At 35.9% G+C, this 12,124-nt stretch overlaps 1 protein-coding gene across 1 annotated transcript in view; it reads left to right on the forward strand.

Moving 5' to 3' along the window:
• The window catches only part of LOC138715329 (cytochrome P450 4C1-like), a 150,168-nt gene extending 143,174 nt beyond the window's left edge, over positions 1–6,994 (forward strand). Inside the window, exon 13 of the mRNA XM_069848122.1 lies at positions 3,453–6,994. Coding sequence (XP_069704223.1) covers positions 3,453–3,619 — 167 coding nt within the window. The 3' untranslated portion in view covers positions 3,620–6,994. The remainder of the gene's footprint in view (positions 1–3,452) is intronic.
• The last annotated feature ends 5,130 nt before the right edge of the window (positions 6,995–12,124 follow it).

The following is a 12,124-nucleotide window of genomic DNA, read 5'->3' on the forward strand; positions in this document are numbered from 1 at the left end:
AATACTCATAAAGTGAATATGACAAGGATGATTTAGTTCTGTAAAATAATATTATCCCGAATTTTTGTAATATGATAATTTATTCTGTCCAATCTACGATATCGTCCCACACCACACAAGGGACTGACGTCTGATTTAAGTTTCTTTATGGGTTAGATGAGTTAAATGAGGGCATAACGAAGTGACATTAAGCCGAGTATGTGACAATGTTAGTGGGTTAGTTGAGGGGATTATTTAAGTGATATGAGACCGAGGAATTGTGCAGTGTGGGGAGATACAGAATTTCATCTTTATTCTTTATATTTTTATTGCTTTCGGTTGATGAGAAACCTCGGTACACCAAATGCTGGCTTTTCTATAGCACGCGACAGTGAAACTTCCAACTTGGGGTAAGTTAGGTTAGCTTCGCTCGTAAATGCTTAAATCTGCAAAGCTTAAGTTTGATTTTGTGGTAGTGTACTGTATCGTGATTATAAAAATTAATTACAATATCAATACATTATTGTCCTTCCTTTCTTATAATCAGACTAATACACGAACAATATGAATCTAACCTAGGTTAAATCATTGGTGTCTTTCAATATTCTGCCTGAAAGCTGAGCTAACAAGCTGTTGCCTAATAAAATTCCTGTTCTTGGCTAAAGTGCACAATACCGGACCTGGCGTGTGGTAATTGCGTAGAAGACGCCAGCTGTTCACAGATGCCACTTTTGAACTACTCTTACATCTCGTAGGCTTTACTGTTAACTGTGATACTTTAATCTATGTTTGTTATGTATTATGTTGTTTTTTGACGGTTCTGGAAGGTATCTTGGGGGCAGCGGGGCTTGCCCCCGCTATAAGCCTCCGAGTGTATCGCAAATGCAATGAATATCGTCTTTGCGGGTAGAGGAAGCATTGACACACACACACACACACACACACACACACACACACACACAACACAACACAACACACAAACACCACACCACACCACACCACACACATATGATATGTAATTTTAGTGCTAGATAATATGTCATTTTAGTGCTGACCTTATATCTAATTCGCGTCTTCATTCGTACTTTTGAAGCAATAAAACACTATTAACATCAACCTGTATGGATATCGTTCGTAAAATTGAAGTTGGTACACTGCACTGACGGTTCACTGTTTACTGTTTACTGTTGATTAACTTGATTTCGCTCAATGCTGGTTAACGTGTTGTGTTAAGAGAACGTCTGCTTAAACCCTGTTGTCAATACTCTGAATTAACATCGTTGTTGATGCCATCTAGTGTGGGGTTTCCGTTATTGAAGGTGTATTTATGTTGGAGATTTAGAGGTTGTTCTTCCAACTGGACTTCGTAACATAGTGGTTAAGCTATTAAAGCTACTATAAGCTTACTATAACTTACTATAAGCTACTAGCACAGTCTAGTATATACAGTCGCGAAGCTCAATACAAAGTAAATATGCAAACATTGGATAGTTGCTCACCACTAGGATCGCTAATATCGCCTCATTACAGGCAATGCAAAATAGTACCGTCACAGTCTATTGTTTCTAGCACCCTCAAAACTCAAGCTTCGTGACTGTATATAGTAGACTGTGCTACTAGTGTGTCGAGGTAGAAGTTTGAGGACTGAAATCTCCTTAGGAGAAATAATTTGAAAATACAATGTGTATTGTAGTCGGTTTAATGTAGATTAAATATAAATAATGTGTGAAATAAGTGACATTGTGAGTGATGTAGCCTAAGATATAAAATAGATGATAAGATATGACAGATAGAAAAGGAGGAGAAAGAGAGGAGGAGGACAGTAGGAGGAGAAAAGAACAGGAATGTAATTTCGTTTTTATTTCCAAGTAAATTCACCGCTCCAGTATTGTGCATTTGTTCCCTGTTCTTCCAAGGACTGATAAATCTAGGCAAGCATTCCGAAGTCATTCCTAACGATCTTCCAAGCTTTTTTATTTTACACTTATTTTCCAAGATTAAAACTAAAAAATTTGTTTGTAAAAGATATTGAACACTATTCATTTTTATTTAAAAACGAACACTGGTCACACTCACAGATGAATATATTAAGGCTAAAACACCAAGAACGACCATTCTTACGTTTTTCGCCATAGCCTGTCAGCTGTCTCACTATTACGTCACTGGACAGCTGCGCTCAGCCCAGTGCCCAATGCGCTGATATTTTCACCAGCACATGCACATGTTTACCCTGCAGCATTCCCCCCCCCCCCTTATCTTTCGTCCCGCACGCAAGTCCAGAAGCTGGCTCGGCGAGGTTCAGAAGAGAAATTGAGCCTCGTAAGCTTGCAATCATGTACGTATTCGATCTCTGCGATTCATAGGTTTTCATACGACAAAAATCCCCTTCAGAGCCGCAAGTAAAGTTATTAAAGATTATTAAGAAACAAAGAATGATAGTGTAAATTATAAATAAATTTATTTAAATAATTAAATTGTTTTTCCTGAGGGGTTCTCTGAACCATTGAACGCATAGGACGCACCGCGACTGTTTATGAATAAAAATGACGATATAACACCACAATTATAATTATCCATGTGCTAAGCGGGAGTTAATGTTTTGGTAGCATCATGATGGCGACTGTCCGCAAGCGCGGTTTCACCTCCAAGCTGTTTTTTGTCTACTCTATATCTTCTGCAACGAGCACAGAATACATAGAGAAGACAAAAACAACTTGAAGTGAAGCCTCGCTTGCGGGCAGTCGCCATCACGATGCTACCAAAACATTAGATCCCGCTTAGCAAATGGATAGTTGATTGTGATGTTACATCGTCGTTTTTATTCATAAATCAACTAATTTCAAGATGCCTACATGTGCTGCGTATGACTGCACAAACAGATTTTTCAAAGAAAATTACTGCAATAACTTTTCCAGCTAAATATGTATGTGTGGAATGTACTTATTTATAATGATTTGGCTTAGGTTAGATTCGTATTGTTCATGTATTAGTCTGATTAAGAGAAAGGATTAGTGTATTGACATTATTGGCGGTTGTTCTCTTCAAAGTGCTACCGATTTTAACATAGGGATGATCAATCTATATGTGATCTGGAGTTTTACACTTCTGTGAAATGTATATAGGCTAGTGACAAATGAAATGATCATAATAATTTTTCGACAACACTAAACTTCAGTTTTGCTATTTCCTGAAGAAAGTGATACGAAGATTTTCACAGCTGCTAAAAAATCTGACACAGTTTGAACTTAAGATCAAGAGACCTGTGTCCACGAAACAGGAAACTTCGTGAACGAGAAATTTTGCATGAACCTCTCTCACTCAGAAATTAGATTATTTTTATATTGCAGATCAAAGACACAGGTAGTCCAATCCCACTAAATCTTCCTTTCAGAAGAAATAATTTTTAAGAATAATTAATGCCATTAAAATCTATCTTTCTAATATTCTACACCAAACTTCTTCCCTTTGAACAGGTATGAAATATGCTATGGCAGAAATGAAGGCTGTGTTGTCTACAGTGCTGAGGAAGTACAAGATCTTGCCTCCAGAAACCGATCACAAACTCAAGCTCTCTATCAAGTTGGTACTGGAATCGCTCAATGGGATACCAATCAGACTGCAAAGAAGAGACCAGAATTGAACAGCTGTTATGAACGTCTACAATAACTTGTCCATAATACGATTTAAATCATAAGGATAGTTCACCAAAATTCAAAAGTAAATTGTGTATTTGTTGTCTGCAGATTTCCTCTCAATGTTGTTGTTTTCTAATGCCAGGCGTTTGACAATAAAGTCATTTGACCTCTTGCAATCCAATATTTTTCATAGATATTATCATGGTCAGTCACTGAACTACAGATTTTGAGGTGTTCCGAATCCATTTTTTGTTTGAGTTGCACAATGGGCAGTTAGGAGACTGAAATATTCCAATTCTATGCAGGTGTTTGGCCAAACAGTCATGGCCTATTGCCAATCTAAATGCAGCTACAGACGATTTTCGTGATAAATCGGGAATTAGATTATGACGCAGAGAGTTCCATTTTTCCCTTGAGATTGTGTTATCAAATTTTGTTCGTTGAAGTCTAAGTATGTAGCTTTAATAAATCTTTTTACGGAGTAATACGCAGATTTAGTAACCGGTCTGTAAGTAGCAGTGCTACACTTCTTTGCTAAAGCATCCGCATTCTCGTTTTCCAAGAGTCCACAAAGGGATGGTATCCATTGGAATACAATTCTTTTATTGAGTATTATTAATTGAGAGAGCATTTTAGTTATTTCTGCTGTTTGAGATGAAGGTGTGTGTTTAGAGACTATTGATAGAATAGCTGCTTTGTAGTCTGACAATATAACTGCATTTTTAAATTTATTGATGTGACATAGAAGATTCCTGAGACTTTCACTTATTGCAATGATTTCTCCATCAAAACTTGTTGTTCCATATCCAAGAGATCTATAAAGTGAGAAGAGACAGCACGTAACACCTGCACCGGCACCTTGTTCCCTGAAAATCAAGGATCCGTCGGTGTATAAATAAAGCCAGTTTTGTGGAGGGTACCTAATATTAATTGTCTCTAAAGACAATTGTTTCATTATTTCAGTGTTTACTTCTGATTTCAGTATTTCACCTGTTGAATTTACATTATACTCTATATTTAATAGAGTTAAAGGGTTTGGTTTAATTTCGTAAGTTTTCTTTTAAATTCGAGATACTGGTATTGATTTTCTGTTTTAATTCTTGAACCATGGATATGAAACTTTGAATTTTTAATCTACAGAGAGGACTGTATGAATGCCAATTGTTTCCTGGTAATCTGGTTTTTCATATTGAATCAGTGCTTTTTCTTCCATTGTCATTTTGATGCTGTTAATATTAGTGAGGAATCTCATAGAATCTATTGGAGTTGTTTTGATTCCACCTGAGAGCTTGGTTTTGAACATATTATATTTCGTTTATGAAAGGTGAAGTAATTAAAATTTCTCCGCAGTAAGTCAGCACTGGCTGTATGAACATTTTGTATGTAGTGTTCAAAGTATTTCTAGAGCATCCCCATTTCTTTCCTGCTAGTCTTTTCAGAAGGGAGAATCTTTTAAGAGCTTTTTCAGAAATGTTAACTTATTGTCGAAAATAACTCATAAGTCTAGGAAGGTGTTGGCCATTGTATTGGATATCGAATTTTCTTTCTTTTTTACCAAGTCAAAATATTTGATAAGTAATTACTTTTGCTTAAATTGAGTGTCATCAAATTTGTTGTGTTCCATTCATGTAGTTGATTTAGAGTTTTAAGAGCAGAATTTTGAATTTTGTCTCTATATCTGTAAGATTCGGAAGTCCACAAAACTATATCATCTGCAAATAGTGCTGTTTGCATGTATGATTCCTCTAATAGGGAAGGTAGTGAGTTATATAAATATTGAATAAAGTTGTGCTGAGGACAGCACCCTGGGGTAGACCTCGATGTTTTTATCTGTAACTAGAAAGTGAGTTATTGAATTTAGTGGCAATGAATCTTTGAGTAAGGAATTCTGATATCCATCTGAACATATTGTTGGAGATATCTAATTTCTGGAGTTTTAGTAATAATTTATTTCTCCAAACAGAGTCATATGTTCATTGAAAGTCAATAAATATTGCCAAGGTATCTTCTTTCTTGTTAAAACTGTCTTTTATTAATTTCTTGGCCGAGGTGTATGACTTGTTCATTGGTAGAGTATAGTTGTCGAAAGCCGGCTTGTCTTGGTGATAAAAGGTTTTGGGATTCTAAATACCAAGTTAATCTGTTGGAGACCATTCAGTCCATAGTTTTTGCTATGATGCTTAATAGTGCTATTGGTCAATAACTATTAACATCATGAGCAGGTTTCCCTTTTTTGTGAATTGGTACAATGATTGCTTTTTTCCAACCTGCAGGAATTGAGGTGTTCCATGATAAATTGAAAATGGATAAAAATACAGATATTTAAAAAATTCTGAATGAATGTTGTCAGGACCAGGAGATTTCTTAGTTTTTAAATTTTGTATAGCTATAGTTAATTCTTTGGAAGTAAAATTTTAATGAAATATTTCAGGTTTTGTGATATTACTAGTAAGGTAAAGACAAAGGTATCCCCATCACATGACATGAAGGCACTTGGGAGGGACATGGAGGTATAGCCCAATGCTTTCCATGACCTCGGCACTAGAATGAGGTGGTGTGGTTGGCACCATGCTCTGACTGTCTTTTACCCCCGGGAACAATCCGGTACTCAATTTTATAGGAGGCTGAGTGAACCTCGGGGCCGTTCTGAAAGTTTGGCAACGAGAAAAATCCCGTCACCACTCGGGATCGAACCTCGGACCTTCCAGTCCGTAGCCAGCTGCAGTAATATTATTTTTATTATTTTTATGTAATTCTCTTTTGATAAATATGTCAGTTTTTTTATATTGGGATGTAATCTGTGAGAGTTTGAGTAGTGTTTATTAAATGCATTTGTTATATTCTACTATCTGTTAGTGTTTTGTTATTATGAATAATAGGTTGGCTAGTATTTTCCTGTGTATTGGAAATATTCTTCAGAAATTTATATGTTTTAGCGCTATCGGTTCTGTAATTAATATTTTCAATAAATTTATTAAAACTGTTCTTTTTTTGCTGTTATGATTGCTCTTTTATGAATGACAGTCTTCTTCTTCCAATCTTGAGTATCTTCTGGTGTTTTGCTATGTTCTGCTTTGGTTCTGCTTTATCTCTATCTTGTTTCAATAAATTCAGGTTTTCTGTTCAGAATGGGGTGTATTTTTTTGGTTTGCCTCGTGGGATTTGCTTTTTTGCAATTTTAAGAATAGATTCACAGAAATATTTGCTCAATCTATCTGAGTTTGTATTTTCCATTAGCAGTTGTTGAGGTTGAGGTTTATGTATATAGTCACATAGTCATAGGTGTATAAGTCACAAACACGGTTGGGATTTCTATGACATGTCATATTTTTATTCTGGTTTGTTTTTACAAATTTAAGTTAAATGAAACACATTGCTAACTTTCCTGAACATGATGATATAGTTTTCATTGTTCATATAAATGTATATTTTATCATACAGTATTTGTTTGTGTTTGCTTATTTATTTTGAATTTCCTTTCCTTAATAATATTTTGTGGTTTAATGGAGTTTGAAGGTTGTAGCTGTTTTCACCAGCACTAAATTGTCAAAACACAAAGGACAAAATAATGTTAGAAATATGGCCAAATTGTTGCTGGTTGGTCTCACCTTCACCTCTCCCAAACGTGATGCTTAAGAGGATCCAACCCTGCTGTTGCAAGGTAGTATTTCATAAACAGTCAGTGACTCTGTTAACATAGTTGTAAAAGAATTAGAGTTGTCCTCAGTAGCATAGTTGGTATAGCGCTGGCCTTCTATGCTCGAGGTTGCGGGTTCGATCCCGGCTGAGATCAATGGCATTTCAATCAACAATGGCACGACAGCCTTGTGTGAGCCCTGGCCTTCTGTAGAACTGTAGAAGCTTTCTCCATTTCTCTCTCAACAGAGCCATTCTTCTCCAGTTCCTGTATTAAGAACTGTAATTCTCAGAATAATCGCAATAACGATAAATTCTCCGTGTTGGATTGTATTCTTGAGATGTTTTAGATATGAGGATTGAGCTTTTGCAATTAAATTGTGGGCTTTGAATTTTTTAGACAAATTATGAAATTCTATATGAAGTTTTCTACAGTTGCTTTAATTGTTTTTATGTCTGCTCTGTCAGTTGTCAATTTTTTTTTTATAATTTATTCTATTAGATTTTCTTTCATGAAATCATTTATTAATTGGGAAATATTTTGATTTCCAGGGCACTTTTTCACATTTATTAAGGAAGCAGTTTTCAGAAGAATTTTCACAAACCATTTTTTGTACAAAAAAAAATCAGTTTTATTCATTTTGGGATTTAAAAAGCTAGAAAACCCTATCTTTCAACCTGGATGCCTGTTCTTAAATTCTTTGTAGAGTTCTTTTAGGTTAGCCACAAGGAGCGTTTTTGTTTTTTCACTATTCTGTAGTCCTCTTTCACAGACTTTGTATCTTTAATTCCTGCTAAAATCCTACTAATATCGTCCTCTAAGTAGAAGTTGTGGACAAGTGTGACAGTTTCTTCAGGGATATGACGTTGATATTTTTTGTCAGGTACAGACATTATTCCTTTATGGTTTTGTGTCAGTTTAGAGATGAGCAAAACGCCGAATTCTGACATTATTTTGTTTACGCTCCAGCTTTTGGGTAAACAGGTTAAAACCATATATTTTTCGTTCGTTGAGTGCACATTAGAAAATTTCTCCTTAAATTGTGCGATCGTTTCTTCACCATCGTTACTTTTATTCCCTACATTAAATACCGGTATTTTACTAATTGAAGCATCGGCTGGAACAACGTTACAAGTTACATTTAGTAAAATTTACAGGAGCTGCAAAAATATGTACACGTACAATGTTGTTCTTATAGGGTAGCAAACTTTTGAGTGGACAAATTTCACGTACTGCATTGATGGACAGTTGCAAGGCAAAGAGTATAGCAAGGTAACATGATATACAACATTATTACACGCAAATACGCCGAATGAAAATTTTGTAACTTACAACGTTGTTCCAGCCGACGCTTCAATTGTTTCGTTCACGGCACTGGCTTTCCTTGCTGTGTAAGATTTGACGCACGACAACTTACGTTTAAAAACAGGAGACTGTCCAAGGGGCGTTAATAATTTATTTAAATTGCTTATAGTGGCTTCCTCTTTAATTTCTGGTGGAACATACTATTCTTCAGTAGATTTCGACTCAATATCAGCCACGGCACACATTCTTTTTCACTATATTTCCTCACATCACTTTGTTCACTACAGCTCGTGGACGCCATTTTTGATAATTTGATACAACACAAACTACATATTGCATCATCTGTCACTAAATTCGGTATTTTTTCTCGCATCCAGTCGATAACTTTTCTCGTATGTCCTTGGAGTCTGAAAGGGTTACAACACTGCAAATACCGAAAACGACTTTAAGATTTTGGAATTTTCAATCTAATCAAGCACCACTGCACTGTTAAAAATTCATAGCTTTAAACAAACGCTTGCAGACGTATACTGTTAGTTCCAGCTGCGTGATGAAGGTCAGGGAGAGGACATGTGGGTTTGAGATTACTCGAGTTATGACGTCTCGCGACACTGAGACCGCCACACATAGCAAGCGATTTTCAACCTTCAAAACAAAAATTAATAATTTGATTAATTTAATTATTCATAGGTTTTTTTTGAGATTATGTCATAAAACTTGGGAGATGGATTAAGAATAAAATTTTTTTCAATACGAATGAAATGCGCATGAATTTAAAATGTTGTAGGCCCTATTCGAATATAAAACTATTTCTTTTTTTCAATGAGGCGTTTTTATGAGCATTACTTAATATTATTCGAATTTGTCTTTAAGGTATTAAAATATGATTGTTCAGGTTTACAATGGCATCTCGTTAGTTTCGATGACACTTCATATAGGGTGTCTAGAATATTTCAAATTAATATTCAATGTGAGTCATCCATATGACTAAAATATTAATGATATGGCGGTCATAGTTGCAGTTTAATTTATTTTTATAATAACATCATTATATTGAAAGCCCAAAAAAATTCATGACATCACTGGCATATTCTTAAAATTTTCTATGGAATGACCCAAGCTAGAACAATTTTGATTCATAAAGGTGGCAATATTATAGACTTGGACAAGTGGCGTCCAATTCTGCAACGCTTGAGAAAAGTGGCATAAGTCAGTTTCCACAAACATGTTTTATTAATTTATTGACAACTTACGGAACATCTGCTCGCTTGGGAAAAGAGACATAATTATTTCTCCTATTACAATAATTCATACAGAAGAAAATCAAATCGATATAAACCAATGTGAAGACAGTTTTTTTTTTCCTTCTCCTGTAAAATTAACATTTTTGACTTGTGCCACCTTTCCCGGGCACTACAGAATTAGTATTTCATCTGTTTTGCTCAGAGTTATATCTAAAACTTTAGACACCTTAATCCATACTAGAGAGGTTTTCTTATGATTCCTGGAACCTTCATTATTATTAACATAGTAAATGGAATTCTGCGATCAGCTACTTCTAATAAGACCTCCGCATGCCTAGTTTTTCTTGATATTAGCAAGGCTTTTGATAGCATAGGCCATGGCCACCTGATATCTACTGGGTGTTCAGTTCAAAGTGTGTCATGGCTCGCTGTATGCCATCACGTGGCTAGTCGATGAGCCTAGAGAATTCAATTTTCCTACACTTCCGCAGAGGTTTATTACTTATCTGCCAGAGAAGTTGCCTACCAAGTACAGCTTTCATTCAGAAGAGTACTTACCGATACGTACGGTAACGCCGGAAGTGGCAGGAATGTGAACTGTTTCGAAACATGTACTGAGGTGAGTTTTTTCTTACTGTCGGGATATGGGGAGAGGGTTAAGACGATTACTTAAATATTTGTTGACATTAACTTCGACGGTCAACATGGACACGGAGCATTTGATTTGTATTGTGGAATGTTGCCGTACGCAACCGATGATAACAAATATCCTGCGTACGACTTGGCAGCGCAAAACACAGTTCGAAAGAGGTTATGGTAGCACACAGACCGCCATCTGTTGCTACGACGTTGAAGTTATACCGTACACGTTCTCAAGTTCAGATTGAACACCTTGATTAATAGGCAACTTCTCTGACACAAAAGCTGAAACTCGCTTCAAATCGCTGACTCATCAACAGTGCCGTCATGACACACTTTGAAATGAACACCCAGTACAATTCAAAGTTCTGTGCTGCCTCTCCAGATACAGAAATTATTAATTAACATATTTGTAAATAATACTACTTGCATTCAAGCTGGGGGTAAACAGACTGCAGCCTCAATTAAAACGAGGAGTGATGCAAGGTGATCCTGTTTCACCATTCTTGTTTAATATGAGTATTGACCATATTCTAAACTAAAAGAAATATAGCAGATACTTATGATTATCGATTAACTCCTGATATGGATCCTTTAATGATATTAGGATTCGCTGATGATCTTGTCATTATTGATAAAGATAGTGCTGCCGCTAATGTTTTAATGACCATGGTTATCAACAATTTGCAAGAAATAGGTTTCAAAATAAATCCAATGAAATCTAAGGCAATCGTTATTGAAAATGTACAACTTACGTACTAGCAACGTCATTCGTCATTCATACGACATTTGGCAACATTGGTAGTATTATTTCAGCTCAAAAAATTAAATACTTAGATCTACATTTAACCAAGCCTTAGTATTTAACGAACAAAAGATATTAGACAAGCTCTGAAATAAGTTAGATATTCTATCTACAACACATTTGCTTCAGCCTCACCAGAAACTAGTTGTAATAAATCAATTTATCGGACCAGCTCTTACCCATCCTCTTCAAACAGCCCATGTCAGTAAAATTCCAAAACAGTTTCTAAATAAGACTGATAGTATGATTCAAAGTGCTGTAAAACAAATTCTGCAGCTTCCTAGCAACACACCTAACAGCATGCTTTACACCAGCCACAAGTATAAGGGTTTATCAGTTTTAAGAGTTTCTTGCGAGGCCTATCTACAACAGCTAAACATCAATAAATCATTAGAATATTCGTATGATACTCATGTCAATGTAATTAGGGATTTTAGAATGAATGAATGAATGAATGAATGAATGAATGAATGAATGAATGAATGAATGAATGAATGAATGAATGAATGAATGAATGAATGAATGAATGAAGCCACTGTGTCCCATGAAGGGCTAGGGCCTCCTACAGGAGGGGAAGCTCGGTTGGTGTGGTTCACATGATGAGCTATTTCATGTGAACAATATTCACATTCACATTCACTATGTGAGATACACTAAAGTTTGTCAAATTTTAGTTCACTATCTGTCTCCACTCGTTCCTGTTGCGGGCGATGGTTGACCAGTTCCCTCCCAGCTGCTGCTTGAATGTATCTGCCCATCTTCTTCTTGGCCTGCCTTGTGTTCTCCTTCCTATATAGAGGTCCCACATGGTGGTTTCCCGCACCCATCTGCCTTGTTACTGCCTTGCTACATGACCACCCCACTTCCACTTCGTTATGAG

The sequence above is a fragment of the Periplaneta americana genome, chromosome 15, assembly GCF_040183065.1.
Source record: "Periplaneta americana isolate PAMFEO1 chromosome 15, P.americana_PAMFEO1_priV1, whole genome shotgun sequence".
NCBI classification, from domain to species: domain Eukaryota; kingdom Metazoa; phylum Arthropoda; class Insecta; order Blattodea; family Blattidae; genus Periplaneta; species Periplaneta americana.